General features: G+C 48.7%; 1 protein-coding gene across 2 annotated transcripts in view; it reads right to left on the reverse strand.

The window, feature by feature from the left end:
• Nucleotides 1–20,229, reverse strand: part of vclb (vinculin b) — a 72,294-nt gene extending 52,065 nt beyond the window's left edge. The window contains exon 1 of one of the 2 annotated variants that reach the window (XM_017723888.2): nt 19,942–20,229. In XM_017723888.2, the coding sequence (XP_017579377.1) occupies nt 19,942–20,109 (168 nt within the window). In that variant the 5' untranslated portion in view covers nt 20,110–20,229. The remainder of the gene's footprint in view (nt 1–19,941) is intronic. The other variant, XM_017723889.2, reaches the window with a different exon arrangement.
• Between the last annotated feature and the right edge of the window lie 384 nt (nt 20,230–20,613).

Here is a 20,613-nt window from a genome sequence, read left to right on the forward strand (position 1 = left end):
CAGGACAATGCTAGACCTCATGTGGCTGGAGTGTGTCAGCAGCTCCTGCAAGATGAAGGCATTGAAGCTATGGACCGGCCCGCCCGTTCCCCAGACCTGAATCCGATTGAGCACATCTGGGACATCATGTCTCGCTCCATCCACCGGATGCTTTAGTCCAGGTCTGGGAGGAGATCCCTCAGGAGACCATCCACCACCTCATCAGGAGCTGCCCAGGCGTTGTAGGGAGGTCATACAGGCACGTGGAGGCCACACACACAACACTGAGCCTCATCTTGACTTGTTTTAAGGACATCACATCAAAGTTGGATCAGCCTGTCGTGTGTTTTTCCACTTTAATCTTGTGTGTGACTCCAAATCCAGGCCTCCACTGGTTAATCAGTTTGATTTCCATTGATGATTTTTGTGTGATTTTGTTGTCAGCACATTCAACTTTGTACAGAACAAAGTATTCAATGAGAATATTTCATTTATTCAGATCTAGGATGAGTTATTACAGTGTTCCCTTTATTTTCTTGAGCAGTGTGTGTATATATATATATATATATATCTTTTGATGGGACGACACTATAGAAATGAAACTTGGATAGAACTTCAGCGTGCAGCTTGTATAGCAGTTTAGACAGGGGGCTTTCTTGTGGGACGACAGTCATGCAGACCGAGGTCAGAGCACTGACAGGCTTACCTCCCACTTCTTCAACCTCTGCAGCAATGCTGGCAGCACTCATGCATCTATTTTTTGAAGCCAACCTCTGGATATATTGCTGAACACGTGGACTCAACTTCTTTGGTCAAGTTTTCTTCTCACATCCTCAGAGAGTTCTTTGCCATGAGGTGCCATGTTGAATATCCAGTGGCCAGTATGAGTGAATTGCGCCCAAAACACCAAATTTACACCAGGGAGGGACGACGACGATTTGGACCTGTTCACTGTGAGGTGGACTCACTTGTGCTGCCAGCTATTTAGACATTAATGTCTGTGTGTTGTTCTTTTCAGAGGACAGTAAATCTGCACTGCTGTACAAGCTGCACACTGACCACTTTAACTTATATCAGAGTTTCAGTTCTACAGTGACGTCCCATCAAAAGACCTCCGTGTTCTCTGAGCTCCTCTGAGCTCCTCCGTGTTCTCTGAGCTCCTCCGTGTTCTCTGTGTCTTTGTGAAGGTCTCAGGAGAGTGAAGTAAACTACTCCAGTCTGGACAGGCCTGTAGACGACCGCTTCAGGAGAAGCAGAGTCTGAATGCAGGTCAGTCCTCCCCCCTGAAACACACACACCCGAGTTAAACACGGCTGCTGCTGTAAACGTCTGCAGGAGGCGAGTTCTGACACGACTCCCACACTGAGCTCATACTCGCACATTAATACCTCTCTGCTCCTCCAGCACGCCTACACTGCAGCTCAAACATCTGGAACCTCTGTCTTCAGTCATACAAAACCAGTTTACCTGCCAATACACGTATAAAGGCTTCTGATATGAAGCTTTAGTGCAGTCAGTACAACTACTGACAGACTACTGACAAAGACTTTTGGCCTCCACAGCGAAGTTAGAAGAAAATATCCAGAAGGTACATCGATGAATTCCAGCACATTACTGATAATCATTATCAGCCTATTACTGTTACCATCGTTAGAGACTCACTATTCATGACTTCTTTGGCCAGTTGTTACGCTTTACTGACATACGGGCTGTTTTTTAAGTGTTTTTTCACACTGTGTGGGTTAAATGAACACATGAAAACAGACCTGAACACTCTCAACACTCTGCTGGCCAAGGCTTTACTGTTAACTAGGAAGGGAAAGTCTGTGAATGAGTTGGCGAAGCCGGGAAATAGCGCTTCAAACGTGACAGCAGCTTATTGTTTTGATTGGGTTTATAAAGTAGGGCTGGGCAGAGTGACTATATCTTTACCATGATAAATTGTGTCATTATACAAAATACAACATCGCTTTTTATACTAAAAGTAATTTACTAAATTACTAAAAGTAATTTTGAGTCGTTTCTATTGGTCCATTCATCATGAAACACGCACACGATGGAAAGAACAACAGGCCTTTTCACATCGTCAGAAACTGAAAAACGAGGTTCTGTTCCGACAGCAGCGATAAGCTTTCCTGACCTTATTATGTCCATCATCAGTACTTCAACACTGACCAAATGCATTCATTACAAGGAGAGCAATATTACTATGGTAAATCATAGGTGTATCTGCACATCTGGACACCTTATCGCACATCTGGACACTATTTCAGCACCACTTTCCGCAATAGTTATTCAGTAGTGTCATTATATGCTGTTACCTGAGCCTCCAGGTACAGTCATGACTGCACTGCCCTTTTTATCTCAGGTTATAGATCTGATTTCTCGTTATATACTGTATATGCCTGTAGACAGATTTTTTATAGATATATATTCCTGCCTCTTTGTAATAAATGAGAGATTTATTTATACCTGACGATATTTACAGCTGACAATTCTACTGAGCCTGTATAGTCTGCTTTTAATATCGCACCAGCCTTATTATTATAACTGTGCTGTGTGACTGATACTGTCTGTCTGTCTGTCTGTCTGTCTGTCTGGTCCTATTTAACTGGATTTGGTGCAACAAAATATGCAAAATATTGAATAAAAATAATTGTGTTCAGTTTTTGACAGTATTTAAAAAAAATGTAGCACTGCTGCTTATTTTGGATCAAATGTCTGAAGAAATAAATATTGTGACATTTCACGCGTCACAATTTTTTGAAGCATTGCAATATTATATTTTTGCCACATGGCCCTCCTCTTATAACACTTCCAGGTAGTTGCTATGGTGCTGCTGTAAGGTTTGCTATGGTGTTCTGACTGGTTAGGTGGATGTTAAGCTACAGCTATGCCATCCCAGCCGGTTGCTAAGGTTCTGCTATGCTGTTGCTATGCCATCCCAGCCGGTTGCTAAGGTTCTGCTATGCTGTTGCTATGCCATCCCAGCCGGTTGCTAAGGTTCTGCTATGCTGTTGCTATGCCATCCCAGCCGGTTGCTAAGGTTCTGCTACGCTGTTGCTATGCCATCCCAGCCGGTTGCTAAGGTTCTGCTAGGCTGTTGCTATGCCATCCCAGCCGGTTGTTAGGGTTTTACTACGCTGTTGCTATGCCATCCCAGGTGGTTGCTAAGGTTTTCTTGTTAATTATATTATGACATAGGACAAAATCAAAATAATAACCTGCCAATTTTGATGTTGGCCAATTTCAATTATGCATTTCCACCCAAAATACTTGATTAATTGAGTACAACAGATTCTAAAGACCTCTTCTAGTTTATAATGTCTAAATTTGCACAGCGTATTGTGTATAGTTGATTTTAAAAAAAAGGAAAGATTTTATTTTTAGTGACTTGATGATTCAGTAGCCCTCCCTCCAGCACTGGATTAAATTCAGCTATTAATCCACATCAATCTCTTAAATCAGAGTGTTCTGTGTTTTATATGATGCACCAGCTGTTCAGGGGAAAGACACACCAACACACACACCCACACACATACACACACACATACACACACACAAACACACACCCCGATCTCTTCTCTGCTGACTCAGCACAAACACTGATCTACCCCATCATTTCTCAGTAATAACGTTCAGATTCACATCCTGCAGTCGCTCCCATCTACAAGACGTTCCGTCTGGCCCTGACCGACGCAGCTCAGAGTAGAACGTCAATAAGGAACACACAAGAACATGCTGGACAAGCTCTACGTGAAGTAGGTCATTCATTCAAGAAACTCGATTAAAATATTCAGGTATTTCCTGCCACTACATCCTGTCATACACTCTTAAAAAGAGGGTTCTTCAAAGATTCTTCATTAAAGTGAATGGTTCTATTTAGAACCATGAGTTCTATATGGAAACATTTGCATGCTTAAATGGTTCTTTGCATGGTGAAATGGTTCAGATGCATCAAAACGGGTTCAGCTACAGTTATAATGTCAAGCTTGTAACAACAGAAGAACCCTCCATCAGTCTGAAGAACCACTCCACCATGCAAAGAACTCAGGGTTCGTATAACTGTTATAGCGTAGTTATATCTCAATACAACTTCTATCAGGTACACCCTGTTATAGGGCAGTTATAACCTGCTAGAGAGCAGATATAACCCAATATACAGCAGGTTTGTTGTACTACAGAGAGGTTTTACCCTGTTATAGAGAAGTTGTGTTCCATTATAGAGCACGTACAGAATAATTATAGCTTAATATAGAGTAATTAACGCCTTGCTACAGAGCATTTATACTCTGCTATAGAGCTGTTATATAGTGATAGACATGTTATCTGTCACAGAGCAGCAGGGATGCACTGATTATGTTACCCACTGGAGGAGACAGAGGGAGAAGCGGGGCCACACGTCACTAGAGGGTTGAGCACATCATTGTTTATTTGGTTCTAAAAACTTTTCCACTTCAGTTCCATCTGTTCTCTGCGTTCTCCTGTACACACACCTTCCACTGATTCACTAACAGAGCCCCAGTGCACGGTTCCTGAGGTGCTGCTACAATGGAGCTACACATCAGCCCCCCCCCCCCACACACCCACACACACACAGCAGGGAAGTAAAGGCATTTCCAGTCATTGTGCTGCTCTATGCTGAACTGTCTGACCTGCACAGGATCATTATGGAACGCCTACAATGAATTAATAGAGCAAATAATGTTCTACTACAGTTAATCACGCTAAAGAGAGGTTACACTTTGTTATGGAGCTTTCAGTCATTCATCCTCTCATTCATTCACTCAGTCACTCAGTCCGTCACTCAGTCATTCATCCTCTCATTCATTCACTCAGTCACTCAGTCCGTCACTCAGTCATTCATCCTCTCATTCATTCACTCAGTCACTCAGTCCGTCACTCAGTCATTCATCCTCTCATTCATTCACTCAGTCACTCAGTCCGTCACTCAGTCATTCATCCTCTCATTCATTCACTCAGTCACTCAGTCCGTCACTCAGTCATTCATCCTCTCATTCATTCACTCAGTCACTCAGTCCGTCACTCAGTCATTCATCCTCTCATTCATTCACTCAGTCACTCAGTCCGTCACTCAGTCATTCATCCTCTCATTCATTCACTCAGTCACTCATCCTCTCATTCATTCACTCAGTCACTCAGTCCGTCACTCAGTCATTCATCCTCTCATTCATTCACTCAGTCACTCAGTCCGTCACTCAGTCATTCATCCTCTCATTCATTCACTCAGTCACTCAGTCCGTCACTCAGTCATTCATCCTCTCATTCATTCACTCAGTCACTCAGTCCGTCACTCAGTCATTCATCCTCTCATTCATTCACTCAGTCACTCAGTCCGTCACTCAGTCATTCATCCTCTCATTCATTCACTCAGTCACTCAGTCCGTCACTCAGTCATTCATCCTCTCATTCATTCACTCAGTCACTCAGTCATTCATCCTCTCATTCATTCAGTCAGTCACTCAGTCCGTCACTCAGTCATTCATCCTCTCATTCATTCAGTCAGTCACTCAGTCCGTCACTCAGTCATTCATCCTCTCATTCATTCACTCAGTCACTCAGTCCGTCACTCAGTCATTCATCCTCTCATTCATTCACTCAGTCACTCAGTCATTCATCCTCTCATTCATTCACTCAGTCACTCAGTCCATCACTCAGTCATTCATCCTCTCATTCATTCACTCAGTCCGTCACTCAGTCATTCATCCTCTCATTCATTCACTCAGTCACTCAGTCCGTCACTCAGTCATTCATCCTCTCATTCATTCACTCAGTCACTCAGTCCGTCACTCAGTCATTCATCCTCTCATTCATTCAGTCCGTCACTCAGTCATTCATCCTCTCATTCATTCAGTCCGTCACTCAGTCATTCATCCTCTCATTCATTCAGTCCGTCACTCAGTCAGCCCGTCCGTCACTCACTCAGTCAGCCCGTCCGTCACTCACTCAGTCAGCCCGTCCGTCACTCACTCAGTCAGCCCGTCCGTCACTCACTCAGTCAGCCCGTCCGTCACTCACTCAGTCAGCCCGTCCGTCACTCACTCAGTCAGCCCGTCCGTCACTCACTCCACTCACTCCACTCAGTCATTTTCTGTAGTTCTGTTATGGACCGGTTATATCTGGTTATACATCTTGCCATGAAGCAGTTAAAACAGTTATAGAGCAGTTAAAAGTGCATTATGAAGCTGTTATTCCTGAAACTTTCTCTTGCATTACGCAGCAGTTTTATCCTGCTGTAGAGCAGCAATGTTATATCCTTATATAGAGCCGTCATACCAGGTTACAGAGAGGTTATAGCCTGCTATAAAGAAGTGATTTTTTTTATAGAGCTGTTCAGTTTATGGAGCAGTTATATACTGCAATGGAGAATTGACCCCGTTATAGAGCAGCTCCTTTTGGCTATGGAGAAGTTATATCCTGCTATTATTTTATATTTTGCTGCAGGGCAGTTATACCATGTAACAGAGCTACTATATCCTGCGACGGAGAGATAATATCCTGTTATAGAGCAATAATAACCTTCCCTGGAAAGGCGATTTCCTGTTATAGAGCAGTTAGTACCTTCTATGGTGATGCGATAGCCTACTATAGAGCAGCTATAACCTTCCAAGGAGTGGTACTAACCTGTTATAGAGCAGTTATGACCTAGATAGGAGATACATCCTGTTATATAACAGATATAAATGCCTATGGAACAGTGCTAACCTGTTATAGAGCAGCTTTATCCTTCTATGGTGAGGTGATAGCCTACTATAGAGCAGCTATAATCTTCCATGGAGAGGCGCTAACCTGTTATAGAACAGTTATAACCTTCTATGGAGCGGCAATATCTTGTTATAAAGCAGTTATAACCTTCCAAAGAGAGGCGCTTTCCTGTTAATGAGCAAGTTTAACCTTCCAGGGAGTGATGATATCCTATCATGGAGCAGTTATATCCTTCTACGGAGTGGTGACATTCGGTTATAAAGCAGTTATAACCTATGAAGAGGTAGCATCCTGTTATAGGGCAGTTATAACATGCTATGGAGCGATATCCTATAATAGAGCTGTTATACTGTGGTCTGCAGATGTTATTTCCTGGTGTAGATGAAGTTAAACCCCGTTATAGAACAGCACCAGTTATAACTGGCCATAAAGCACTTATAAAGGTCATAAAGCAGAAGCGGTTACAGAGCGTTCAAGCTTACATGCAGCTGCGAGCTCTCCAGACCCGGCTGGAACGAAGCTGTTGATGCCAAAGGCAGAGTCTGGCTAACAGACGGAGCTTTGTCTCCGCACACAGAGCTCTCAGTGCACTCCAGACAAACTGCAGGAGCGGCACACATTCACAGCGGCCTGAGAGAAGCCAGGCTCATTGTGTTGAGGACAATCTAATAACAGCAGGAAGTGCAGCACTTTAGTCCCTAATGAATGAAGTGATGAGGGAGACTCAGAGGCTGGGAGCTGTTATTCTACCATTCAGTATTCGTTATCCAGCAGTATTACATTACGCACTCGGTGACGACCCCACAAGATCTGCCACATCAGACTTTAATCCTCCCTGCACAGCCAGGACTTCCTGACCCGCTCCTCCACGGGTTTGCAGACCTGATTATGAATCCTTTCGGCCGGTTCTGATTTCTTTATAGCCGGATTTGCTGATTTTTATTCGTCTTTTTTCTTTTTAAACAATCAGTGCACACACGGCACAGACTAAACACAGTGTGTGTCCAGTCCTTTACCAGCCCAACAGACATCCTTTCCTTTTTAAAGGGCCAAACTTGCCTTTTAAAATCAGTGAAACAAATATTGATACAGTGCTGGGAAAAAGTCACAGACCACCATTCACTTATTTCAGTTCCAGTTATTTACGTAGCCTCTTCAACTCCTCGGGACCACCGGTGGTCCCAAACCACACTTCTTCATAACGTTCATATTCCATAAGCTCCATTCAGAAGCTGGGCGTCGTGTGAGGCTGTAGCTCTTCTCTCCAGTCTAATAGACGGTGACGTCATTTTAAACCCTTATAATAAAAGAAGCTGAACTCAGTTTGTTTTTCTACTGAAAGTCGAGCCGTTTTTCCCCAAATCTGGGCTCTAAACTATAAACAGACGGCGTCTCTTCAGTGATCTGCTCTGGAAACATCACTTTTAGAGAACAACACAAAGAGCGGCGGAGATTTTTGGCCTTCAGCAGTAAATTGTGAGCATATAGTGAAATGTGGAGATCATAAAACACACGTTCTGATCATTTGAGTTTAATTTACACAAAACAAAAAATAAATGAATAAAAATGTGCATAAATTTCACGCAGTTACTGAACAATTTGTTTTATGATTTGATCACGAAAATTCAGACGGACAAACCCAAACGCGCCCCAGAGAATACGAGGATAAACGTTAGTTATTTCATTCATTCAGGGGCGATGAGAGCTAAAAACACGTGGATATGAAAGGAGAAAACTGAAGAAAAATAAGTTTTTAAAAGTGAAAGAAGCAGAGAAACCGGGACGGCGCGGGACCTCATAGACGTGTCTTAGACACGAGAACCGTCACCATCAGATCAACAGCACTGTAAAGTTTTCAAACAAGGACAACACCTGAAAATCAAACAAAGAAGCTGCTGGTGTTCTCAGAACAATGGACTGACCACCCCAGAGTCCAGGCCTCAACACCACTGCACAGAGATTAGATACAAGATAATCCACTTGCATAAGGAAGGAAGGAAGTCAAACAAAAATAAATGAGTTTTCAAAAACTGATTAAAAGCTCCAGAGAAAACGTGTCTCCTAACAACCACCTGGAAGAGCTGGTCGACCCCGAAACTGCCCCCATCAGATAAACAGCACTGAAAGCTTTGATCTCTGACAGAGAGGAGAAGATCAATAAACATCCACAGGTGTTTCTGTCCATCCTTCCACTGTGAGAAGACCACTCAGCGCTGTGGGTCTGAAAGGACGTGTAGCTGATCAAGAAGAACCTCGCTGAGAAAAGGAGACGGACACATCAAACAAAGAAGCTGGACGATGGACTGACCGCCCCAGAGTCCAGACCTCAGCACCACTGAATGGGTTTGATCATCAACCACCTTCTCAGACTGAGCTTTGGAGGCGTGTCTGCAGGTTCTTTGAGGAGCTGAAAGTGAGGCTCCTGAGAAGAACGGAAGCTGGAATGAAGGAAGAGTCTCACTGACTGACCAGCTGAGAGGAGATTTAGCTGCTGTGTAATTTTCCGATCACTGGCTTTTTTCCTGGTGCTGAGAAATGAACCCTGTGTACCTGACGGACGTTGTGACTGGCTGGTTTTTGACTCTGTAACGCGATGAGTTGTGTATCATTGCCTGATTACCGACACGCTACTAGAACACAAGCCACAGCCTGGTTTCATTATAATAAGAGCCAGTACAGGAAATTATCACCACATTATGGAAGTACTTCCTCTTAAGGCTTCTATAAACAGGATGCGAGAGTGAGATGGAATGGTGCCGCTTTGGCATCGATAATATCAGCTTACAGCCGTCAGGGTTGCCAGATTCCTTTTATTGTTTTCAGCCAAAAACTTATGCAATTTGTCCAGCCAATTTGGCACGAACCGGCCCAATCTGGCAAAACTGAAAGCCACAGTGAAGCTAAATCTGCGTCTTCTTTAGATTAAGCAGGTTAATTGTGCTTTTCTTGTTCTTTTCTTGTACCATAACAAGGGCCTGGCAACTCCTTAGCAACCACCTAGAACACCATAACAACTTCCTAGCAACTCCTTAGCAACCACCTGGGATACCATAACAAGGGCCTAGCAACTCCTGAGCAACCACCTGGGATACCATAACAAGGGCCTAGCAACTCCTTAGCAACCACCTTGGATACCATAACATCCTAGCAACACCTTGGCAGCCACCTGGGGTACCACAGTGTCCTAGCAACACCTTGGCTACCACCAGGGATATCATAACATCCTAGCAACTCCTTAGCAACCACCTGGAACACCATAGCAATATCCTAACAAAACTAACAACCAGCTCGCCTGGGATACCATAACAACAACCAAATAAACTACATAAACCCATTTAAATCATCAAAATAATCAACAATTATCTGCAACTTTCCAAGCATCAATAGCCGCCTTTGTGAAGCCAAATTAGAGCTTGTTCAGATTTTTTACTCCGTTCTTTTAGTTTCAATATAAACTCCTTATAAGGGGATTTTCTGTCATGAGTGTCACGTCGTCCGCAAACAGAAGCGAGTCTACTCGTTAACTAGAAGTGCACACTTCTTTTTGACTAGAGAGGCGAGAGAGAGAAACCTGCTGAGGTGGATCTCCAGACCACACACAGCTCTCTCAGCCCGCACGCAGCGCAGCTCTCCTCAGCACGGCTTCAGATGCTATGTGGTTTGAAGAGGGTCAGAAACGGCCTCAGCACTGACCACAGTGTACCCAACAATCAACATCTCACAACTACACATTACATCAAACACTTGGGACGGTCCTGTGTTTACACACTAGAAGCTCACATACAAGATCTGACTCACTGAACCTGGACTTTCCAAACAGTACCTGCTCTGTGAGGGTCCATGGGGGTCCTGACCACTGAAGAACAGGGTAACAGAGTATCAGAGAAATAGATGGACTACAGTCTGTAACTGTAGAACTACAGAGTGCAGCTATACAGTAAGTGGAGCTGATAAAGTGGACAGTGAGCGTAGAAACGAGGAGGTGGTCAGAACGTTACGCCTGGCCAGTGTATAACTGTTCATAATCAGGGGGTGGCTGGTAACTTATTGGAAGGAAGGTTAAGCCACCAACTGGAAGGTTGTTCATATCACATGACTAACTAGGTATACCTGGTTGGGCCCCTGGGCAAGGCACCCTGCCTCCACTGCCCCAGATGTGCTGCTCCCAGATTCGGCATAGTTAGACAAAGTGATGTCCTTATAGGACCAATAAAGACATAAAAATATCTGAAAGAAATAGGACTTTTGAGAAAAAATAGTCAGAAAGACCTCAAAAATGGATTTTAGGTTTTGGTGTAGTATCAAATATTGTATGAATATTTCATGGATTAGACGGCGGATGAAATGTCGGAACACAGAACTTAAATTTTTGCAAAAATACTTCCAACAATTCAGTTTCAAAGATGAAATGTAGCACAATTCCCAAAATCCTCCAACAAATAAACATTCATCAATACCCTCTGTCCTTAGGCAGGTAAACGCAATTCTTAAGATGCGGTTTAGAGCCTAAAGGGGATGGAAAACGTCCTCGAAACCTAAGTGCAGCACAGCTTTGAAGCTTTTATTAAAATAGAAATCCATGACATGGCCACTTTCCATCCTCTCTGAATCCTTAATGCGTGTGTCCATGTAACACAGGGATAGTCTCATCCTATCCCGGTCACGCTGTGCTCTCAGAGAATTCCCGGCATTCCGCGCGCTCATCCCCCGGACAGAGTCCTGCTGAGATACCAGCACTCGTCTCCTCTCAGTCGGGACGTTCAACTCTAACACAGAAACACCACAGAACACAGGCTGAATACTGGATCTGTATAACATCACTGTGTACTCACACTCACACACACTCACACACTCTCACACACTCTCACACACTCTCACACACTCTCACACACTCTCACACACTCTCACACACTCTCACACACTCTCACACACTCTCACACACTCTCAAACACACAACACCCTGATGGGTGAACCTGATGCTTGCATGGTTTGTCAGGGAGCTGCTGAGCTGCTTGATGGAAAACAAAACAAATGTAAAAGCAGGAATTCCTCAGCAGTGAGTAAGAGCCGGCAGCAGCTGCAGCTTCACGCAGTCCACACACCAACCCCGAGCACAGAAACGCCACACGCAACCGTTTTAAACCATGTAAAGTCAACATCCGATATTGTTGCGCTCCAAAAAAATTCCATAATGCAATTCATAATGCATCATATAATGCCACACTATGCTGCATTCTGAGTTTCGCAGCAAGAGGAAGCTACAGCGGGAAAGAGAGATTAAAATGCTTCATCCGTCCTGGGAGTAAAGCGGCCACACCCGACATCCGCTTAGCCTCTTTTCTCACCTGTGCAGTGATAAGGCAGCAACAGTCCAACAGCTACATTCTCAGCTGTGCACCAAAACCTTCTACATCAAACCTGTGCATCAAGAACATCCTGAACGTTAACCCTGCGCTCTAACCCTGACCTTCCGCACGTGAACCCTGCGCTCTAACCCCGACCTTCCGCGCGTTAACCCTGCGCTCTAACCCCGACCTTCCGCACGTGAACCCTGCGCTCTAACCCCGACCTTCCGCACGTGAACCCTGCGCTCTAACCCCGACCTTCCGCACGTGAACCCTGCGCTCTAACCCCGACCTTCCGCACGTGAACCCTGCGCTCTAACCCCGACCTTCCGCACGTGAACCCTGCGCTCTAACCCCGACCTTCCGCACGTGAACCCTGCGCTCTAACCCCGACCTTCCGCACGTGAACCCTGCGCTCTAACCCCGACCTTCCGCACGTTAACCCTGCGCTCTAACCCCGACCTTCCGCACGTTAACCCTGCGCTCTAACCCCGACCTTCCGCACGTTAACCCTGCGCTCTAACCCCGACCTTCCGCACGTTAACCCTGCGCTCTAACCCCGACCTTCCGCACGTTAACCCTGCGCACTAACCCCGACCTTCCGCACGTTAACCCTGCGCTCTAACCCCGACCTTCCGCACGTTAACCCTGCGCTCTAACCCCGACCTTCCGCACGTTAACCCTGCGCTCTAACCCCGACCTTCCGCACGTTAACCCTGCGCTCTAACCCCGACCTTCCGCACGTTAACCCTGCGCTCTAACCCCGACCTTCCGCACGTGAACCCTGCGCTCTAACCCCGACCTTCCGCACGTGAACCCTGCGCTCTAACCCCGACCTTCCGCGCGTTAACCCTGCGCTCTAACCCCGACCTTCCGCGCGTTAACCCTGCGCTCTAACCCCGACCTTCCGCGCGTTAACCCTGCGCTCTAACCCCGACCTTCCGCGCGTTAACCCTGCGCTCTAACCCCGACCTTCCGCGCGTTAACCCTGCGCTCTAACCCCGACCTTCCGCGCGTTAACCCTGCGCTCTAACCCCGACTTTCCGCGCGTTAACCCTGCGCTCTAACCCCGACCTTCCGCGCGTTAACCCTGCGCTCTAACCCCGACCTTCCGCGCGTTAACCCTGCGCTCTAACCCCGACCTTCCGCGCGTTAACCCTGCGCTCTAACCCCGACCTTCCGCGCGTTAACCCTGCGCACTAACCCCGACCTTCCGCGCGTTAACCCTGCGCACTAACCCCGACCTTCCGCGCGTTAACCCTGCGCACTAACCCCGACCTTCCGCGCGTTAACCCTGCGCACTAACCCCGACCTTCCGCGCGTTAACCCTGCGCTCTAACCCCGACCTTCCGCACGTTAACCCTGCGCACTAACCCCGACCTTCCGCACGTTAACCCTGCGCTCTAACCCCGACCTTCCGCACGTTAACCCTGCGCTCTAACCCCGACCTTCCGCACGTTAACCCTGCGCTCTAACCCCGACCTTCCGCACGTTAACCCTGCGCTCTAACCCCGACCTTCCGCACGTTAACCCTGCGCTCTAACCCCGACCTTCCGCACGTTAACCCTGCGCTCTAACCCCGACCTTCCGCACGTTAACCCTGCGCTCTAACCCCGACCTTCCGCACGTTAACCCTGCGCTCTAACCCCGACCTTCCGCACGTTAACCCTGCGCTCTAACCCCGACCTTCCGCACGTTAACCCTGCGCTCTAACCCCGACCTTCCGCACGTTAACCCTGCGCTCTAACCCCGACCTTCCGCACGTTAACCCTGCGCTCTAACCCCGACCTTCCGCACGTGAACCCTGCGCTCTAACCCCGACCTTCCGCACGTTAACCCTGCGCTCTAACCCCGACCTTCCGCACGTTAACCCTGCGCTCTAACCCCGACCTTCCGCACGTTAACCCTGCGCTCTAACCCCGACCTTCCGCACGTTAACCCTGCGCTCTAACCCCGACCTTCCGCACGTTAACCCTGCGCTCTAACCCCGACCTTCCGCACGTTAACCCTGCGCTCTAACCCCGACCTTCCGCACGTTAACCCTGCGCACTAACCCCGACCTTCCGCACGTTAACCCTGCGCACTAACCCCGACCTTCCGCACGTTAACCCTGCGCACTAACCCCGACCTTCCGCACGTGAACCCTGCGCTCTAACCCCGACCTTCCGCACGTGAACCCTGCGCTCTAACCCCGACCTTCCGCACGTGAACCCTGCGCTCTAACCCCGACCTTCCGCACGTGAACCCTGCGCTCTAACCCCGACCTTCCGCATGTGAACCCTGCGCTCTAACCCCGACCTTCCGCATGTGAACCCTGCGCTCTAACCCCGACCTTCCGCACGTTAACCCTGCGCTCTAACCCCGACCTTCCGCACGTGAACCCTGCGCTCTAACCCCGACCTTCCGCACGTGAACCCTGCGCTCTAACCCCGACCTTCCGCACGTGAACCCTGCGCTCTAACCCCGACCTTCCGCATGTGAACCCTGCGCTCTAACCCCGACCTTCCGCATGTGAACCCTGCGCTCTAACCCCGACCTTCCGCATGTGAACCCTGCGCTCTAACCCCGACCTTCCGCATGTGAACCCTGCGCTCTAACCCCGACCTTCCGCACGTGAACCCTGCGCTCTAACCCCGACCTTCCGCACGTGAACCCTGCGCTCTAACCCCGACCTTCCGCACGTAAACCCTGCGCTCTAACCCCGACCTTCCGCATGTGAACCCTGCGCTCTAACCCCGACCTTCCGCACGTAAACCCTGCGCTCTAACCCCGACCTTCCGCACGTTAACCCTGCGCTCTAACCCCGACCTTCCGCACGTTAACCCTGCGCACTAACCCCGACCTTCCGCATGTGAACCCTGCGCTCTAACCCCGACCTTCCGCATGTGAACCCTGCGCTCTAACCCCGACCTTCCGCACGTTAACCCTGTGCACACTAACCCTGAACATTAAGCCTCTGCATTAGCCTTGAGCAAGAACACAGACTGTAACAGCATTTAGACTAAACTTCTGAACAAGCTTCTTTGCGTGTGTCAAACAGCTGATCAACAAAGACACTCTTATCAGGAGTGAGCGACACATCTGAGGACAACTTTCTCACTTTTGGTTTCCCTCAGAGCCTCTCGGCCCCTTCAGCACTCACAATGAAGCCCAGTCAGAATTTATGACAGAGGGCAGAAGACCCTCATCTCCACTCTGACACAGAGAGCTTTCCACTCAACTCCAGCTCTGTCCCGCCGTTTCCAAGGAAGCAGGAAACAATTCCAGATAGAGCGCAGCTCCAGCGTCGGAAACATGTGATCATCACCTCAATATTGCAGAACAGAACAATAAGCTGAAAACTCAGAGAGCAGATGACTTCAAAGATGACTGCATCACACTGAACAAACATTACCAGCCAAACGTTACAATATATACAGTTAATCAGCTCCACTTACTGTATAGCTGCACTCTGTAGTTCTACAGTTACAGACTGTAGTCCATCTGTTTCTCTGATACTCTGTTACCCTGTTCTTCAGTGGTCAGGACCCCCATGGACCCTCACAGAGCAGGTACTGTTTGGGTGGTGGATCATTCTCAGAACTGCAGTAATGCTGACAACGTCATGGTGTGTTAGTGTGTGTTACGCTGGTACGAGTGGATCAGACACAGCAGTGCTGCTGGAGTTTTTATACACCTCAGTGTCGCTGCTGGACTGAGAAGAGTCCAGCAATCAAAAATATCTGGCCAGCAGCGTCCTGTGCGTCTAGAGGACTAGAGGATGACCAACACAAACTGTGCAGCAGCAGATGAGCTGTCGTCTCTGACTTTACATCTATAAGGTGGACTGGCAAGGATGTCTGATCCACTCGTACCAGCACCACACACACTAACACACCACCACCACGTCAGTGTTACTGCAGTGCTGAGAATGACCCACCACCCAGGTAGTACCTGCTCTGTGAGGGTCCATGGGGGTCCTGACCACTGAAGAACAGGGTAACAGAGTATCAGAGAAACAGATGGACTACAGTCTGTAACTGTAGAACCACAAAGTGCTCCTTTAAGGTCAGTTCAGAGGCTAGACTCCATGACTTGTTAAGTAGCTTGTGGTCAGCAGTTTGGAAATCACCACTTTCAGTCCAGATTCATTGAATAATATAATCTATGATCTCTCGCCACCCAGCCGAGCTACAGCCGGAGGTGAAAACTGAAACCGAGATGATGAAGCGTGAAGGTGGGGCGCTGAATGTGCGACGTGCTGCTTTAGCGGAAGCTGGTTGGCAAAGGAGTGAGCGACTCAGCTTGATGAATCTACAAACAGGAAGTGTGATGATGGGTGTGGACGCCACACCGAGAGAAGCGCAGCGCACCAACCCTGACCACGCTGCATTCCTCATATCAGTGCGTTTGCCCTGCAGACAGACTTTTAAGATAAAGTGAATGTTATGGTGGCTTGAAAAAACAGTTTGATAATCATTAATCAAATTCACAGTTTTTTGAAGCGAACAAGCAACGCAGGTTTGTACATCACCCACTAGCACTTCACTGCCCTCAGAGCAAAATCCAGTATCTCCAAAACGGAAAATTTACAGGAGAATGACAAACAAACTTCAGATGTAATGCAAGTCTATGGAGCCAGAGTTTTTCTCCATGTCATTTTGGTCCATTCACCACCAGATTTACACCCAATTGTCCAGTTTATCAGCTCCACTTACTGTATAGCTGCACTCTGTAGTTCTACAGTTACAGACTATAGTCCATCTGTTTCTCTGTTGTGCTGGTGCGAGTGGATCAGACACAGCAGTGCTGCTGGAGTTTTTAAACACTGTGTCCACGCACTGTCCACTCTATTAGACACTCCTACCTTGTCGGTCCACCTTGAAGAGGTAAAGTCAGAGACGACAGCTCATCTGCTGCTGCACAGATTGTGTTGGTCATCCTCTAGTCCTTCATCAGTGGCCACAGGACGCTGCCCACAGGACGCTGCCCACAGGACGCTGCCCACAGGACGCTGCCCACAGGACGCTGCCCACAGGACGCTGCTGGCTGGATATTTTTGGTTGGTGGACTGTTCTCAGTCCAGCAGCGACACTGAGGTGTTTAAAAACTCCAGCAGCACTGCTGTGTCTGATCCACTCAGACCAGCACAACACACACTAACACACCACCACCACGTCAGTGTTACTGCAGTGCTGAGAATGACCCACCGCCCAAATAGTCCCTGCTCTGTGAGGGTCCGTGGGGGTCCTGCCCACTGAAGAACAGGGTAACAGAGTATCAGAGAAACAGATGGACTACAGTCTGTAACTGTAGAACTACAGAGTGCAGCTATACAGTAAGTGGAGCTGATGAAGTGGACAGTGAGCGTAGAAACGAGGAGGTGGTCAGAAATGTCACGCCTGACCGGTTTAAAACTGAAAAATGGAGATGGAGAACGGTTGGTGAATGGGGCCCAATGTGTGGCTGGAAACAGTAGCAGCCTCTCGATGTTTAATGTCTACAGACAACAGCGAGTCATTCAGCGAGAGAAACGACACCATGAACTCTAATAAAGATCACAGACCAACTCCACACGCTGAGACCCGGGAGAAGACGGATGGGAATTAATGAGCTGCTCCACTGCACAGCCAAGGCAGCAAACTCCAGAGCACGTCCTGGCTGACTGTCGACACTCAAGCTGAAAGAAAAGCCAAACTCTCCGCTGATCAATCAGGTTAAAACGGCTACGTGGACGAGGGGCCGACACGTACGGAGTCACAGTTGTGTCAGACGAGGTGAGGCTTCAGGGCAGGATCACATTGTTGCTCGGACCGTCTAAATTTACCCTGTGAACAACTGCTGCGGACGCCACGACTGCCGGAGCGGGACAGGAATAGCCGGGCCGGCCGCCTGTCATTCAGACGCTATTTCCAGCCTTTTTGTGCCGTTTCATTTCCGTCCGTCAGACAGAGCCGAGAGGAGAGTCGGGGCAGTAATCCTGATAACGTATCGCACCTCACATATTTCCCCTCTGTGGCAGTGAGCTCAGAGAGACAGGGGTGATGGTGGCAGCCGTGAGGCTGTCTGTGGGACAATAGCCCAGGCGGAGTCTGGGGCAACAACAAGGCTGGGTTTAAGGCAAAAGTGGGGCTGAGACCAGGGCAATAGTGGGGTTTGGGGTAGGAGCCAAACTACTGTTTAGGGCAATAGTGAGACAACAGCAATGCTGGGACGGGGCAAAAATTAAGCAACAGAGAAACTTGACTGGGGGGCAGTAGTGGGGCACTGGCAAGGCTGGATTTGGGACAGTAATGGGGCAATAGAGAGACTGGATTTGGGGTAATAGTAGGGCAGCAGTGATGCTGGTATTGGGACAGTTATAGGGCAATAGCAAGATGTGTTTGCGTCAATAGTGATGCCACAGCGAGGCGGAGTTTGAGGCAGTCATGAAGAAACAGCGAGGCGGAGTTTGAGGCAGTCATGAAGAAACAGCGAGGCGGAGTTTGAGGCAGTCATGAAGAAACAGCGAGGCGGAGTTTGAGGCAGTCATGAAGAAACAGCGAGGCGGAGTTTGAGGCAGTCCTGAAGAAACAGCGAGGCGGAGTTTGAGGCAGTCCTGAAGAAACAGCGAGGCTGAGTTTGAGGCAATTGTGAAGAAACAGCGAGGCTGAGTTTGAGGCAATTGTGAAGAAACAGCGAGGCTGAGTTTGAGGCAGTCATGAGGAAACAGCGAGGCTGAGTTTGAGGCAGTCATGAGGAAACAGCGAGGCTGAGTTTGAGGCAGTCATGAGGAAACAGCGAGGCTGAGTTTGAGGCAATCGTGAAGAAACAGCGAGGCTGAGTTTGAGGCAATCATGGGAAACTGAGGCTGAGTTTGAGGCAATCATGGGAAACTGAGGCTGAGTTTGAGGCAATCATGGGAAACTGAGGCTGAGTTTGAGGCAATCATGGGAAACTGAGGCTGAGTTTGAGGCAATCATGAGAATCTGAGGCTGAGTTTGAGGCAATCATGGGAAACTGAGGCTCAGTTTGGGGCAATAGCAGGGAAACAGTGAGGCTCAGTTTGGGGCAATAGCAGGGAAACAGTGAGGCTCAGTTTGGGGCAATAGCAGGGAAACAGTGAGGCTCAGTTTGGGGCAATAGCAGGGAAACAGTGAGGCTGGGTTTGGGACAAAAATGAGGCAACAACAGGGCTGGATTTGAGGCAATAACAAGGCAACGGTGGAGCTGTGTTAGAGGCAATAATGAAGCAACAGTGTGGCTGTGTCTGGGGTAACAGCCAAGCTGAATCTGGGGCAATAAATGGGCAGTAGCCCAGCAAAGTTTGGGATAATAACTGGGCAACAGCTAAGCTGAAACTGGGGCAGTGGTGGGGCAGCAGCGAGGCTGAGTCTGGGGCAATAAAGGGGGCAAAAGAACGGCTGGTCTGGGACAATAGGAGGGCTGGGTCTCGGGCAGCTGCTAGACACACTGTGGAACAACAGCAGCGAAACTTCAGTGAACTCGGCAGAACAACCACAGCAGCCTACTGGCCTCCCTGAGGGGTGGAAACACTGAGACTGTCCAGCCTGGTCAGAGACAATGAGTCACCCGCGTGTCCTCAGCAGCCAGAGCTTTTAACACGTCTCACAAACATAACCGGCAGGATTAAAGCGCCGCAGCGCGTAAAAGCGGACCAGCCGCGATTACGCGTCACTCTGGAAACACTGGACTTTATCTAGCGAGCTGACCGGGACAAAGAGCGGCACGAAAGGCTCGCTAGATGGAGCCCGGCCCGGGCAGGAGCGGAGAGGAAGCAGGGCGGAGGATCAAACTCGGGGAACTCGGATCAAAGTGGATGGAAAGTTGCGGGAGGGCCGGAGGCGCCTCCTCGCTTCTCGGCCACACAGCTGAGCTGCTGAACGGAGGCGGAGCGCGCGTACTTACTCACCCTGACCAGGTTGCTGACCGCTGCTTGCACGGCGGCCACAGGGGCGCTCAGGTCTGGGATCGCCTTCCCATCCACCTCCCCTTCTTCATGCATGATGACCAAGTGCGAGATCTGCTGGGCCACGGGCTCCAGAATGCTCTCTATCGTCTTCGTGTGGAAAACCGGCATGATGGACAACCTAGACGAGCCGCTCGGTGGACAGAAACTAACCCTGCGCCCTCTGAGGTCCCTCTGCGCGCGCTCGGTGTGGCTCCAGTTCCTGGAGGTTTCACTTGGAGAGCAAACAGCAGCCCCTCCACCTCCAGGCTCACCGTGGGAAGCGCCCTCCTTCCTGCCCCTCACGGCCTCACAGCCAATCACAAGCGGACTACAAACCGGATGGCTGGACGGGATTGGCTGCGCAAAGCCCCTCCTCTCCGCCTCCCCTTGTTGTTTGGCCCCGCCCCACCTGCTTTAGTCGACTTTGCTAGAGACTCGAGTTCTTCCCAGATGACGTAACACCTTCTCTTGCCCTAAAAAGGAAAATTGCCTCTCCCTTTCAGGGGTGAAGGAACCCAGCATGGCCTGCTCAACCCGGACGGCCCATCCCACAGAGCCAGGACCCTCCGTCCTGCATTAATTCACTCATTTATTAATAACTTATTTATTCATTTGTTAATTTACATCGGTGTT

Source organism: Pygocentrus nattereri, chromosome 13 (genome assembly GCF_015220715.1).
Source record: "Pygocentrus nattereri isolate fPygNat1 chromosome 13, fPygNat1.pri, whole genome shotgun sequence".
NCBI classification, from domain to species: domain Eukaryota; kingdom Metazoa; phylum Chordata; class Actinopteri; order Characiformes; family Serrasalmidae; genus Pygocentrus; species Pygocentrus nattereri.